At 42.3% G+C, this 16,306-nt stretch overlaps 1 protein-coding gene across 1 annotated transcript in view; it reads right to left on the bottom strand.

The window, feature by feature from the left end:
- LOC124605999 (skin secretory protein xP2-like) overlaps positions 1-16,083 on the bottom strand; it is a 44,493-nt gene extending 28,410 nt beyond the window's left edge. Inside the window, exons 1-2 of the mRNA XM_047137962.1 lie at positions 15,516-16,083; positions 15,089-15,476 (exon numbers count right to left, since the gene is read on the bottom strand). Of these exons, the coding sequence (XP_046993918.1) occupies positions 15,089-15,476; positions 15,516-15,872 (745 nt within the window). The 5' untranslated portion in view covers positions 15,873-16,083. The remainder of the gene's footprint in view (positions 1-15,088; positions 15,477-15,515) is intronic.
- Between the last annotated feature and the right edge of the window lie 223 nt (positions 16,084-16,306).

A 16,306-nucleotide genomic window follows, 5' to 3' on the forward strand; every position in this document is an offset into this window, starting at 1 on the left:
TTCAGGCACAATGGTTAGCAGAACAGAAATAACGTTCATTTACAGCAGTTACTGTTTGAAAAAGTGTACGACCTTACGTAATAACTTTTTTTGTTTGTTTTTGTTCAGCCAGTTACAAACATCACTCATTAACGCACTGCAAATATGAAAATTCATCTCTGATCGCAGGTGGCTTTTTAACATTCATGATAATCATTCATTAACAGCAGTTCGATAGGATGCGAGGGGAGCATAGCACGGTACCTCGAATTAGGATAAAAACATGCTGCAGTGATAACACCTAACTTCCTTTGTGGTACGAGGAATCATACTAATCGTTAGAAACGAAGTGCGTACTGCAGATAACGTAACTGAAAACACGCCGATCTATATTCCTATCATTTTCAAATATTTTTAATTGCCCCATTTACGACTAGGAAGCTTAGAAAACCAACGAAGTATGGATTAACATAGGTAGTTTTTTTCTAAACTTGTGATCTTTCTTCGAGTTTTCTTTTTTGATATCGGGTCGTGCGTACTACGCTCCATAAAGTGAGATCCGTTGTAATCTTTTCCACAAGATTACGTCATTCATTCGGTAACGCAATTTAGAAACTGCAGCGTCATCGTCTGAAGTAATTACAAAAACGAGCCTGAGTTTGAAATTATTTTATATGCTGATACCTTTAAATCCATATAGGGCGATTTGGATTAGTTTAATTTTAAATGCCGCTTGGAACTAAATTACAACATACATTTGATGCACATTTTTAAACAGCGTCTCCTTTGAACGACACATGTTGACGATTGCTGCTTTTGTCACGTTACTTGGTATCCGATCCGGAATTAATGGTAAATGCCATTAAATAGTACTTCATTATAGTTTCATTACTAGATTTGGTCGTTGTTCATATGAATCGAAAATCGCCGCGGCACAAGCGAAGATACATTGTTTCACGTCTTAGTATCTCCCGCAAGTTCAACTTTTATGCTGTGAAGAAAACATCAAAAAAATGGCTCTGAGCACTATGCGACTTAACATCTGAGGTCATCAGTCCCCTATAACTAAGAACTACTTAAACCTAACTAACCTAAGGATATCACACACATCCATGCCCGACGCAGGATTCGGACCTGCGACCGTAGCGGCCGTGCGGTTCTAGACTGAAGCGCCTAGAAACGCTCGGCCACTCCGGCCGGCGAATAAAACATCAACTGGTTTGTTTGTGATCAATGCGATAACAACGTAAACAAGGGTATCGCCACGTCTTTACTGTGGCAGTGAACATAGTATTTCATTTTCAAATAAAACTCGTAGTGATTTAGGTCTCTGGGAATTACAAATCATTCCAAGAACGTACACAATATAACGGTCAGATAGTATTCTGTCACCTCTACAGACAAAGACATATATGTGTTACTACAGACTTTTTGTTTGGTACATTTATATTCACATTAATTTTGTATTATTATCTAGAGCGCTCATCCCAAACCATATTGAATGATTGTCGGTTTGAACACTGTTTTATGACGATTTGACTTACAGAGACTACTTTTTTCATTGAGAAAATGTCATGGGCACCTCCGATTTCGCTATTCGTCTCCCCGAAACTGTATTATACTAGTGAATAAGAAATCAATATAACGTGTTAACGTTCAAAAGTTACTAGTTCTTACATGTTCGGTTTACATTTTCTCCGTCCATTCAGAAAGCATTCCAAACAGGCCTTTGTAACCAAATGCACTTAGCCCACCATATAACATTCAAGTAATTTATGTTAGCACACTATGAAGTCGGGAATGTCGTCGTAATACTTAAGATTGATGAACTGAATAGTTATTGCCAATATGCGACAATGGTTCACGGAATATAAATTTTAAATGCCACTTTAATTTTTTTCAAAAATTTTGGCCACTATCTTTGGGAAAAGGTATATGATACAATTTGATACAATTTATGGAATTGCAACGCGAGCTACCAAAATCCACTACGTCGCGAATAATGTCGAGACCTAACAAACACTGTACACTGGTATAACGCGTAAGAATCATTGTGATGTCACAGTACCTTCTTTTTAAAACTGAGAATCAGGTAAATTTCATCTTTGTTCTTCGTCGATCTGTCTAGTACCTATAGCTGTTACTTTCGTTAATAATTAGACGTACTGCAGCGTTTTTCGTGTGTAATCGCTGTGTGTCGCCAATAATGGAGACAGTGTCATTAACCTTAGAGTACTAAACCTTCATAAAATTTACGGTTGCATTGGGTATAAAACAGGACTTTTTGTACTTAGTTTGGTGTGTAAAATGCCAGTGGAGATCTAATAACTGTAATTAACTAATGCCTAACCCATAAATTATGATTTCCTTTCAATAATTATGGAATAGTACAATTTACGATGGTTTAGTAACAATGCTACATTTTTCCTCCCTTCAGTGTTCTGGCGCTAAGTGCAACAGTAGTAGCGCATGTACCAGCAGTACGACATCAGCGGCTCTGACTTTCACCATCGGAAACCGTTAGCCGACGCAAAACCCAGTACACGCCGCAGAAAAGAGCGAGTTTGCAGTACAGCCGCGTTGGCAACTGCCAGCTAAACGTTTTACGGGTTCCAAGTAATGATTATACAGCCTCCACTTGTTTTCATTCTCGAAGCCCAATTAGAGTCATTTCCCAAACACGCCGACAACGTTTCGTATTTGAAACAGCGGTGAAACAGTAGCCGCTAAAACTGGCACCAAGCGCGGCGGTACTAAACAACAGTATTGAGTAAATATTCGCTCAGTGACGTATTTGTCACGATCGAGGTGAACTGAGATGGGTGAGCAACGCAATTCAGAAAGCAGGTACGGTCTAGATTGCCCAGAGAAGATCCGTAATGCGCTACATAATCCGATGAATTCTGTATTACCCGTAGAAACGTGCGCTCGGAACATGAATTCTGAATTTAATCCGAGACTTTCGCGGATAAGCTTAATCGCTGCAAAAGAGTTTTGCTTAAATTCAGTGTTACATACGTACAGTCTTTTATCCTGCATATGCTTGGAGTCATCTTCAGATCTTTAAACAGGGAATATGAAAAAAAAACAAGAATTAATGAAACATATCTTAATCAGGTTTGTCTCGTATGTTCTGATTGACTTCAACGCAAATAAACTTCAACAGAAAGTGGAAAAACGTAATCCCCTAATTTGAAAAATTGAATCGGAAAGTAATTATAATTAGACTAAAGTAATGTGTAAAATATTGTCGAAAAAAATAGTACAAGCTAACAATGCTGTAACTGAGTAGATGGTAAGTGTGTATTTTGCAAAGCTGAAGACGATAACTGTTACATAGGAAACGTAAAAAAGTAAAACCTAGCACGCGCCGGTTTTGGTAAGCTAAACAGGGTTTGCAAAACTATTCTTCTGATGGGTCTGAAGTGTAAAGTATACAATCAGAGAACATTACCAGTTTTGATTTGAAGCAGTGAGACGATGACTTTTAAGTGAATGCCATTCAAAAACTTAAGGTAGGATGCCGAGAAATGGAGAGGTGTAGGTTGAGAATTTCAAGGAGAGAGACGAAAACAAGTGCATCGAGGAGTAGATAGGCGTGGACGTGGAAGGCGTAAATTTATGGTTACAGTGAAACTGAAGTTGTGGCGGTTACGGGAGATTTATTGACTACATTAGAAAACATGCTGAAGCAACTCAGATGTATACCAGTAACTCTCATGCGTAAAACAGCTTCAAACGTCTGGTTACCAATGAGTTAACTGTTTTTCCTTCATAATTTTGTGAATCTATGAAGGAGAAAAAGTTTAGAAAAGGTTTTAAATTTTATTTAACGTTTACTGGAAGTCGCTAAGTACTCTAACAAACACTGCATGAGTAGGCCTATAAACTGGGTAATTTTGGCTTAATTCTACAAAGAAACTAGTTTTTCATGCATCTCACGGTTTCGACGTATCTCCTGAACAATTTGTAACGTAGTGATATGATTTTGAAGGTACATTCAGTGGTATATGTGGATACTGTCTAGAAAATGTGTCGCGAATAGCGTTAGTAGTAAAGAAGTAATAAATTAAAACGTCATGTCTGATGCTGAATAGTCGAAATGTACTACCCGGTAAACTTTTTTTTCTTTATTTATCTTGAGAGCGGTGTCAGAAAGAAAATTTTTGAAAGGGTCTGAAATTACGTGCAAATTTTCTTCGAAGTCGCTAAGAGCTCGAATTCTCGAATAGTGGGTGAATATACTCTGCGTAATTTCGGCGCCTTGAGGTCCGCTGCCTCAAGACATTATCTGCACACAGTTTCTAGCATACATACTTGACTTATTGTGTTAAACATTGAGCGTAAGATTATGCATCTTAACGAGTACATTATGATAGCATTTTAAAGTTTTAAATTCGATCAATAATTACGCAAAATACTGAAACCCAAATTTGTATTGCCTCTGGATAACTGAGATAGTACACGTTTTGTAATATAAATAATCGAAGGACGTAATAAGTGGAATAATTTAGATTACGCCTTTATTCGGTAGAAATCAATGATTGTTACAAGAAATGAAATTAGCTCGTTCCTCTTGACGAAGTCGCGTTTCTCACATACAAATTAGCATCTCAGACGGTATTGCAACTTGGCGTTGCCTGATCGCCTCCCTTATATCTGTGTAGGAGTTATTCTGCTACAGTTGAATTTTGAATCTGTTTTACATGTTTTCCTCGTTCGGAAAATAAACTCGTCTGTTTATCGCTCATCACACAGTAAAACAAAGTACAAGTTCCGTGACTACCCAATAGCTGATAGTGAGTTTTTTTGGATGTTCCTTGCTGAGGAGAAAATCGAGAATTCCGTCTTGCTTTTCTAGAAAGTGAAGCAGCTATGTCATAGTGCTGTAACGATAATGTTCACAGTTTGCGTGACAGATTGAGAGGGCACACCGCAATAGACTGGGGCGTTTCAAGCGGTACATAATGACTTTGTAAGCATCTATAAAATTATTCCGTTGATTATTTTAGCTGCAAAATTAAGCAAACTGAATGACTTTTTTTCTACTCTGTCGTTTTGGTTCTACGTTTCAAGTGCTTCTCATACAATACTAAAATTCAGTGTCTATCAAACCATGTCAAGCCGCGTTCCTCAGATGTAACTTCTCTGTATTTATCTTGTCTGAGTTTCTTATGAATGTCATCTTACTTCTACTTAAATATTCAAATTTTGATGTTATAAGTCTGGTTCATTTTCTTATATGCATAAGACACGACTTCTGTGCCGTCTGGAATTTGCTACGTTATTTAAGGCGGGACGTTTGCAGCATCAACTTACGTCATAGTGACAGGAAAGTAATATGTTTTCCCTTAAAATGATTACTCAACAAAATCCGTCAGGCATTCGAATAAAATTTCGTACTGTGAAGTTGGAAGTGGAAAGCAGTGAATGTTCTGTAGAAGTTTTATTTGATATACAGGCCTGCTTTCGGCATATAAAACCATCCAGAAACAGCAGTTGACTATCGTCATAATGTAGGGTGAAAGGGACGTAGGTATTTAGTCTAACTGCGGAAACGAAACGTTGGAAATATGGAACTTCAAACGATCCGATCCCTACTGCTGCTCAGTGCGGCATGAAGGTAACGTTTAAGAATTGTAGCAAGTACCGGAAATCAATAGTAGCTATTTTACTGTCACGAGGTCTGGGAGCGTTTTATGCTATTAATACCGGAAATATACACAAGTTAAAAGTACGGATAATACTGATACATAACACTGTGATATTCACAATACTGAATGCTTAGAACTAACATCTTAAATCAAAAAATTGCATATAGAAAGAATGTTAAGCAACAATAATGCGTCCCTACTCACATTGTTTCCGTGTTTATTGTTGTGTTCACGTTCATTCTGTTGAATGTAGATCACCATTCCCTCCTAGGTAAAACGGTCTTGTTCTATAATACATTATTATGGTACACACATGTAGCCTTATGATTAACAGGCGCCACCCAAATTATTATACTGCAACATGCGTCGCTTACAGACTATGAGATAACGTTTCCTTCCAAATCGTCGCATTTGTTGAACGCATCCTGTTGTTCAATAAGGCGAATGCCGTCCCACAGTAGAAATGAAGTTTTATTATCTGCTTTTGGGTTTTATCTTTCGCCAGTACAAAAATAGTTTTGAAAGGAACAACTTTTGTCACCATCGCTGCTTTACTACCACTGTTAACTGAAGCGGTTTATGGAAGAAAGATTAATCCACAAGAGCGTATTTTATATGCTTGGTTAAATTCAATGACAAGAACATAAACACAATAACAAAAATCATTTTATATAGAAGAATGTTCTTTCTAGCGTTACTCGTTACCAGAATGTGTTGCATTCGAAATTATAGCCGATAAGATGATCAAAGTAACCCTTAATAAACTGAGGTTTAGTAATTCCCACCTCATACCCCTTCCATTGCAAGATAGTCTGTGATTTTTGGTGACCAGTATGTTAAGGTCGCTTCCAGTTCCATCCACAGAGCGTGGTAAGAGTGACTTGTTTTATATTTCTGTGGTTCTACTATTAGTACAATTTTACGTTTATGGTTTCTACAAGAGTCGTGTATCTACTCTGCAGAACATTCCTATGTTCATCAATCAAAAGCTGTTAGCTATATTCCTAAGTAGGCCTTTGCGAGATGCATTAATTAAAAAAATATATTTTGTTTCCTAGCATTCTTTCAACGAACAAAAGTCTATCACTTTCTGCACCCATGACAGCCTCCGAGGTTTGTCCATTTCATGTGCCCATGAAATGTTACTATCAAGTAGGCTACTTGTATCACAAGGTTGACCTCTAAATGATAACTAATCGTTTAGCCAAGAGCAACAGTATTTTTTTTCTTTTGTTAGATTGTGCGGGACGCTTATTTTTAAAATTCTCTGTATCTAGAGCCGAATGGTAGTCTTTGCGTCAGGGTGGAATATTGTGGTGGCCTAGCATAGTATAGGGCAGTTTCGTTCTGTTAATGTTTCGTCGTTATAGGTCATCTTTTGTGGAAATAGTGTCGTCGGAGATGATGTTGCCTGACACGCTATTATAAAATGAGGAGCAAAAGACGCTTCCCTCCTCGGGGGAGGACACCCGTACTTTCATCTCCATTTGTGTATTGTTCTCTGTGTAGTGCTGCTTTTTCCCTGCAGATATATCCGAAATCTTCTGTTCATATCTTGTACTATAAGAATGAGTTTTTCTGTAGCTGTCCACGATGTGGTACTAGACTAAAACATGGAAGTGAACAAAAACGGTGTGTACGTGATTATGATTCATTACTTTTAACGCAGTGTGGGAGAAACGCAGAAATTATGCTTTGTTTGGTTGGTGTTTTCGGAATCTAAGTTGGCTGTTACGGACAAGGCACGTAATTCTGTCCGAATCCCTAGAATGCTGGCACGTACAAACGTCAGCGATAGATACGGGTATTTCTGTGCGTAACGTTTCATGGCATTTAAGTCATTGCTGAAACAGACGATATTTAAAACCCACTGTCGTCGGTTAATTTCAGCTGCATCAGCAGGTTTCCAAGGTTATGACATACCTCTCAACTCCCAGCAGTGAAAGTTGTGTACTTTCCATTACATGCGGCTTCCGAGCCAACATAACAGTGTATTACGCCACAGTCGTGGCAGGTCGTTTTTTCTAACAGCAATACAGCGCACGAGACAACGGGAGTGACTGAGGCAATGTAATCGCATTTAGGATGAGCGGGTTTCATTCTCCCCTCGAGACATCCTCATGAATACTCGCCAACGACGCGGCGCTCTGGTACACATATCCCTTACAGTCAGGCAACAACCGCCGTAAGTGTAAGAATCACCTACCTATCATAGTTCAGGGGATGCGAAGTCGTAAACAATGAGATGCGTAATGGACTGCCGTATCATGTATGACGTTTAAATTTATTACTTTTGCGCGACTAACTCTGTTCGTAACAAATTTCGCTGACAGTATCCATACATGCCGCTAAATACCCCTCCAAAATTATACAGCGATACCAGACATAGTTCAGATGACATGACGTCATAAACAATGAGATGCCTGAAAAACTACCGCATTTTGCATGACGTTTAAAATTGTTGGTTAAAATGGCTCTGAGCACTATGGGCCTCAACTGCTGAGGTCATTAGTCCCCTAGAACTTAGAACTAGTTAAACCTAACTAACCTAAGGACATCACAAACATCCACGCCCGAGGCAGGATTCTAATCTGCGACCGTAGCGGTCTTGCGGTTCCCGACTGCAGCGCCTTTAACCGCACGGCCACTTCGGCCGGCTTTTAAATTTATTACTCCTTTCTACGAGCTCTGTTCGGAACACATTTTGAGGACAGCATCTACATGTGCCGCTGAATGTACCCACAAAGTAATGTCACAGTATGACGCGTAGATAAGGAGATATGACGTCATAAACACTGAAATGCGTGAAAAACTGCCGCTTCATGCATGACTTTTATATTTATTACTTCTGTGCTTTTAACTCTATTCGCAATAAATTCGCAGGCGGTATCCACATATGCCACTAAATGTACTTGCAAAATTATATCACTGTTCGACACTGAGACACGCGATAAAATGCCATAAAGTTTCAATACATTTATTCTTTACTACTAAGACACTCCCGCCGTCTGGTCAACTTACGGAAATCCCTGGCACCTGGCAGCGCTTTTGACAGCTTTCAATTGCTGTAAGCAAAAATGATATCAGTTTATAGAGCTATGAAGAGGCGTTCTCATGGAGACGTTTATAATATCGCGTTGTAGACAGGCGATAGGCGATGCAGCTGGACCTAGCGTACAAAAGCTATCCGGGACCAGTTCACACCGAGTCTACTGCAGGAGTACATATAAGATTTCTTTTCTGACAGAAAACTGGCAAAATGAATACTCAGGGAAGTGTCGGGTTTGTCAGCTAGTGACAATACAAAGATCTACACTCCTGAGCACTAGTACACCCATTCACTGTAAACTATAACCCTCGGTAAACGCAACTGAACACAGATTTTCGAAAATAGCGCTTTTTATCTTTCTTGCACGCCCTCTTATTAATGGGACTACCCTATTGTATCACTGCAAAGTGTCCCTTATAGTTCTAATAAAGAAACTGATTGTGGAATGCATAACATTGAGAGCAGAGACCTCCCTTGTAATCGTAAAACAGTCCACGGATATTCCCTGGAATTTTGAAGAGACAATCAAAGTGGACGGAACTATAGCCAGTTGCAAACCCCAGTCAGATGACATCTCTTTAATGTCTGTTTCTAGCTTCAAACGTGAGTAGGCCTACATGTTTTGCACATGTAAATGTTGCCCTTCCGGAACGTTATTACAGTTAGTGTATCTTGGTAAAAGTGTGGTACTAGACTAGTGTAGAAATATTCACAACAAGGAGATGTAAAAACAAAGTCCTTGTGAGCAGCCAAGATATCATTATCGTAATTAGGCTAGTCATGCCCAGCAGTCCTTATTTAGATGGGTGACGGCTGATACCGATGATATTTCGTTTTATTTCAGCATAGTTATTTTTTGTGTCAAATACATACTATTTGTTGACAACTGTAATATTGGACAACGAGCGATTTTATATATGTAGTCGCTGTGTATATTAAACGCTGTGTTCTAGAGACTCAACAAGGCGGGTCTTGGTGTCGAAACAATACATAAAGAAAGAAACAGAAAGAGTGAGGAGAGGATAAATAAACCGATCCAGCCAATTTAATCACATCCCAGGATTCATTAGTGGTATGATACATCTAACAGTCAGCAAATATCCGCTCAAGATACCTGTCTACAGCCGCCATTAAAGACCAAGACAATGAGGAAAAAATGAATGGAGCACTGGTTGCTTAAAAAAATCGTACAAGAAAGCACCCAGTTACTCGGGTAGTTTAAAGATCTAGAGTAGAAAGGCCGTCAGATGTGTGGGCGTTTCGGGATACCTGTGTGAGTATCGTGATATGGAGAGTGGAACTAACGCCGTATTATGGCAGGAGTTCACAGCCCCTAAACTTTATGACCGAGCTAGGCAACACAGTAGTGTTCGAGTGGGCGTTGGTTCCGGAATAAGATCAACGCGAAGCTCTGGGTTCGATTTTAAGCGTGGCACATGGTTTAAATCTGCCAGGAAATTTCAAAACATCGAACTCTTTGCCACAGAGAGAAATTTTCATTCTGGAAACAACCAGACATTGATTTTCCGTGATTTCCCTACATATTTTTATGTGAATGCCAGAATAGTTTCTTCAAAAAACCCGCGGCCAAGTTCCTTTACAGTCCTTCCCCAGTCACTTATGACCTCGTGATCGACCGGTCGTTAAATTCAAATCTTACTTTTCTTTTTAAGCGTATAAATATTTTGTGACAGAACAGTTACGCTGTAGAAGAAATGAACGAATCCCCACTGCGCCAGTTACTTTAGACACAAGGTTGGTTTTGAATTACAATGATTAAATCCGCCAGTATGAGGTCATTCACATGAGTGCTAAAAGGAATCTTTTAAATTTCGGTTACATGATAAATCAGTCAAATCTAAAGGCCGTAAATTTAACGAAATACCTAGGAATTTCAATTACGAACAAGTTAAATTGGAAAAGATTATATAGAACATGTTGTGCGGGCGGCCAACCAAAGACTGCGATTTATTGGTGGAACGCTCAGAAGATCCAACAGATCTACTAAAGGGACTGCCTATATTAAGTTTGTCCGTACTCTTTTGGAGTACTGCTGCACGGTGTGGGATCCTTACCAGAGGGGGTTAACGGAGGACATCGATAAAGCTCAAAGATGGACAGCACGTTTTCTGTTGGCGAGCAATAGGGGAGACAGTGTCACGAACATGATACAGAATATGGGGTGGACATCAGTGAAACGAGGGTGTTTGTCATTGCGGCGGGATTTTTTCACGAAATTTCAATCACCACCTTTTTGCTCAGAATACGAAAATATTTTGCTGACGCTGACCTACGTACGGCGAAACGGTCATCGTGATAAAACAAGGGAACTCAGAGTTAGCACGGAAACGTGTAGGTGTTCGTTTTCTCCACGCGCTGTTCGAGAGTGAAATAATAGAGAATTATTGTGAAGGTGGTTCGATAGACCCTGTGCCAGGCATGTAAGTGTGATTTGCAGAGTATCCATGTAGGAGTAGATGAAGTGATCTATCTTCCTTTCAGAAAGTATATGCTACAGTAATTTATGAAAGATTTGACCCTAAACGACTTCCCGACTGAATTATCATCATCAGACTGAATTGCACTTTCACAGACATAATCAAAAAAAAGGGAAGAATTTAGGCAACGTAACTATGAAGTTTATTTCAGTCGATGTTCATCTGAACTGTTTAATGACTATACTGGTTACGACGGGCTAGTCATCGCCAGTAGCCCATAAGTGCTTCTAATCCACTAGCTGCGTCAGGGCAAGCTATAGGAGTCAACATTTTCATGACACTCCCATTACAACCCTCCAATCCTCTTTCAACTGCGAAGTTTATTTCAGTCAACGCTCATATGATCTATTTAATGGCTATATCAGTTTGAATGGCTTGTCATAATCAATAGTCCGTAAATACGTCTTGGCCGATGGCCGCACCAAACCATGACAGGAGCCAACATCTCAAAGACACTTCTGCTAGAGGGCGAATTTACGTTCACTAATAACGGCAAGCCTTTCGAAATCCATATAAGCATTGACTAAAATAAATTTTACGTTTGGGAGAAGATTCAAGTATTATAGTGAGAGTGTCATGAAAACATTGATTTCAGTAGCATGCTCTGATGCAGCTGACGGGTTATGTGCAAGTTACAGCGAAATTGATGTAGTCATCAAACAATTCACATGGGCGTTGACTTACAATAATTTTATGAGTGATGCTCACCCGCCTATAACATTAAATATTGTCAGGGAACCCACGTACACCGTACTCATTGTTTATGAGTAACTGTTCCCCGAAAAGAGAAATGTTAGATGGAGTGACCACACCAGGACGTCTTCTACGGCCATAGAACGGAACACATAACTGGGAAAGGAGCAGAATTCAAATAACCTACGCGCAATGTATTCGTTGTTTACAAAACAGAGCCCCCACGTCACAAAAGAATTATAACTAGTAATATAAAATTTTTTGTTTTCATTGCAATGTATTTACATTAATGAATGACCAGTTTCAATGCTTTATACACCATCATCAGGTGTAACATACTTGGTTGCAAATAATACCTCGATATGGAACTCTAATATCACAACCATCAGAGTGTATATTACTGGGGTTCACATTGACATACTATTTGCAGCCAAACAATTTATATCTAATGATGAGTATCAAGACATTGTAACCAGCCATATGTTAATGAATCTCGAAATTGAAATTTTTTTTATTAGTAACAGTATTGCAGTCGGCACGTCCCAGTTATAATTCCACCATTTCAAGGATTATTACTACAGTCGGTACATTCATCACGAGAGAATTCAGCAACTGTACTCACGTTTAAATTTTTTAAAATTCCGTTCATTTTTGAATCACAGTTGCAGATTTGTATTAGGTCTACAACTTTGCTTCCGACGTTTTTTCACGAAATTCAAGGGTTTATTGTGAGAAACGTACAAAAAATTACCCCTAAAAGTACTGATCATCGCTGGCTACTACTTTCTCCCATTTTTCGGGCAGCATACGAATCCCGCGGTGGAAGAACAGGGCGTCTTTTGAGGAGATCCATGAACTGATGCAATTTTTCACTTGTTCATATGACCGGAATTGCTGATCTACCACAATGTTTGCCATTAATCGAAAATGGAGATAGTCAAAGGGAGAAAATCTCTGGAGAACACGGCGGGTGTATTAGGACTTTCCATTTTAACCTCTGCAAGCATCTTTTGACAGGTTTTGCGACGTGGATGGAGCCCTGTCATGCTGCTAAATCCTCTTTTCGTGTCTGTTGCTGTGTTGTGGCCGTTTGTCTTCCAATGCTCGTCTGAAACGCATGAACTGATTTCGATAATGATCTCTTGTGATTGTTCCCGTCGGTTTCAGTAGCTTCGAAAACCTTCTCTCTTCCACCGCCATGCCGGCCTTCGAGGTCAAAATGACTGTGCTTCGAGCGTTGAAACGATTCTCTTCTCGTTCTAATAGGAGCTTCACTATTATTTTTTCCCAGCATTTTATGAGCCTCAGCCGCAGATTTGTTCATGTTAAATTAAATTAAAACTTCCAAAAATGACAAAAATGTTGACATCGAGATTAACTTAATGATGGGATGACAAGTCGACTAATATTTTGACGGCGTCATGTTTACAAATGCGACAACTTATTGTATAACATTTACGACCTAGCAACTGCACCAATACTTGCCGCTACTGCTGTCTATTGCAAAACGGCGGAAGTAAAGTTGCCGACCTAATAATTGTGATATCCCTGGAACATCATCAGGTCTATGTAGTTCTGTTAGCAACCCATTGTATCTGTATTGGAACCACAGTTTAGAATACGTATGTGACAGGTAGCTGACACAGCTATGTAGATCTGAAGATGATCCACTGAGGTCGAAAGTAGTTAGGTTGTTTGTGGGAAGAGGCCAAACAGCGAGGTCATCGGTCTCACCGGATTAGGGAAGGATGGGGAAGGAAGTCGACCATGCCCTTTCAAAGGAACCATCCCAGCATTTGCCTGGAGTGATTTAGGGAAATCACAGAAAGCCTAAATCAGGATGGCCGGACGCGGGATTGAACCGTCGTCCTCCCGAATCGAAAGTAGTCACATTGTAAAAATATGAGAAAATAAACGATATATAACATTTTTTTCAAGTGTTATTATTGGCGACCCTGTCAGGATGTTTTCTTCAGTCATGGAATAACTGAAAAAGGAGGAGAATTGAAGTATTTTAAGTGGAATATGACGAACACATGCCTGTGTGGTGAGCCACATTCTGGGATTTGGGAAGGTGAGCCTGCCATGGGTTGAATGTCCGTTGTGGCCTAATCACAAGGGCTGGTGAGCCAGAGAGCCTGAATGTCGTTTGTAGCCGCTTTCCAAGCTCCAGTTAATACTGGCCTTGTACGCACATCCCACCTCTGGTACAAGCTACACAAACATTTAGAAAAACGTTGTCACACTTGACCATGTGATTTACCCCAGATGCAGGCAGATGGAGTACACAACTCCGATCTTAGAGGGAGTTGTGGACTGAGGAAGGGTATCCACCCATGAACTGTCACTGACATTGCCAAAACACGTGTTACAAATGCCAACCCTTATAGAGAAATGAGAAAAGTCAAGGGAGAAGAAGAAGAAGAAGTTTACGAGAAAGCGTTCCTCGACCCTGATAGGATCTCTTTTCGGACCAGGACATATACGAGGGCTGTCCAGAAAGTAAGTTAGATTGATCGAGAAATGAAAATCACAGTGAAAATCAGAAATGTTTCATTTGTAACAGTTAGCTACACCTTTCAGCTACTTCTCTACGTAGTCGCCGTTCTGACTCAGACATTCGTCGTAGCGTTGTACCAACTTTCCAATACGCTCATCATAGAAGGCAGCCGCCAGTGCTTTCCGCCAATTCTCTACGCTGGCCTAAAGCTCGTTGTCTGTGCCAAAATGTTGTCTTCATAGCCAGCGGTTCGTTTGAGCGGAGATGAAACTCAGTGGGAGACAATTACGGGCTGCATTGCGGGTAACCAAACATTTCCAATTGAAACGATGCAGGAACTTCTTCATTGCCCCTGCAGAATGAGGCTGAGAATTGTCTTGAAGAAGAAACCGCACGACAGTTACGTAATGTTGGTTGCATAGCTTCGGGGAAATATCTCAGCAGGCCCTCGTACTTGGCAGGAGACACTATTTTCTATAACATCTTACGCGCTCACTAAGAGCTCAGGAATGAAAAGAGCGACATAATTCTACCTAGAGTCATACTAGAGACGTTGCCCAACACATCTTTGCAAAGCTTTATCGTATTTTCATAGTCGTTTCCATTTCGCGACCGATCGTAACTTACTTTCTGGACAGCCCTCGTATATGCACTGCCGCAGTGGAAATATTAGCTACGAGTGAGGGGCAACGTTACAGAGAGGCTGGTTGCTCACCGTGGTCGGGAGACCTGGAGTCGACGAGCACGTGCGGCCTCCAACAGCAGCCGGCGGCGGGGGCGTTGTTGTTGGCGGCGGCGGGCGCGGTGCGGCCGGTGAATTTGTTGGGGTCGAGGATGTTCTCGACGGAGAAGGCGAGCCTGCGCTGGTGCGCCGCAGCCGCCACTGCCCCCGCGGGCGTCGCCGCCACGTCGTTGGTGAGCGAGCCGATGCTGGAGACGCTGTCCGGGCGGCGGTAGTGCGGCGCCAGCTTGTCGTCGGCCGGCGTCGGCCCCTGCGGCGAGGGCGACGGCAGCGAGCTGCTGCACGGAGAGTCGAGCCGCGCCGCCCCCGGCAGCTGCAGCTGGCGCGCCGTCAGGTCCACCGGCGCCGCCGCCGGCTCGTCCTCCACGTTGAGCTCCTCGCTGCAGTCGTCGTCGTCCGCCCCATCCTCCTCCTCCTCTTCGTCCGCGGGGGCGTCGCGGACGTCGCCCGGCAGCGACGCCGGCCGCTCTTCCGCCCCCGCTGCCGCCGACGCGTCGTCTCTCGCTACGGCGGCGGACGGCGCCGGAGAGGCACCCTCGGCCGGCGGCGAGTCTGCCGGCTGCTTGGCCGAGACGAAGTGGTGCTGGTGGTGGTGGTGGTGGTGCAGGTGGTGGTGCTGGCCGAACGAGAAGAGCCGAGGCGCGGGCTCTTCCACCGGCGACGCGCCCGCCGGCTGCTGCGGTTGCTGCGGGTGCTGCTGCGTCTGCTGCTGCTGCTGTTGGCACATCAGTCGCTGCATCATCATCATCGTCATCATGCTGACAGCGGCCGTGACATCTCCCGGCGATAAAGTCACTACCTCCACTGTGGCGACCTGTCCGAAATCACTGCACTGTCACGAACGTCCACTTATCCCATTACGGTCGAGAGAGCCACGTCTACGAGAAGGCTGCTACGTCCCCTTTTCACAGCTGCACTAGTGTGGAACACGCCGGGACATGGCCGCGGCCGTGGCGCGTGTTCGCTGGCAGAGAGGCCGGCCCGCACTGACAGCGCCGCCGCCGTCACATGGCGCCCCACCCCACGACGCCGCAGCCGCCACCGCCGCCGCCGCCAGCTCTTAGCACCCCATACAAAAACATGGCGGGCAGATTCATCTCCCCGTCCAAACTGATGATGGAGCGCGTGCAGGCCGGCGCCACCGCCCGGGGGGCGGGGCCCCGCGGCGCGTCGGCGCGCTCCCATTGGCCG

Source organism: Schistocerca americana, chromosome 3, assembly GCF_021461395.2.
Source record: "Schistocerca americana isolate TAMUIC-IGC-003095 chromosome 3, iqSchAmer2.1, whole genome shotgun sequence".
NCBI lineage: Eukaryota > Metazoa > Arthropoda > Insecta > Orthoptera > Acrididae > Schistocerca > Schistocerca americana.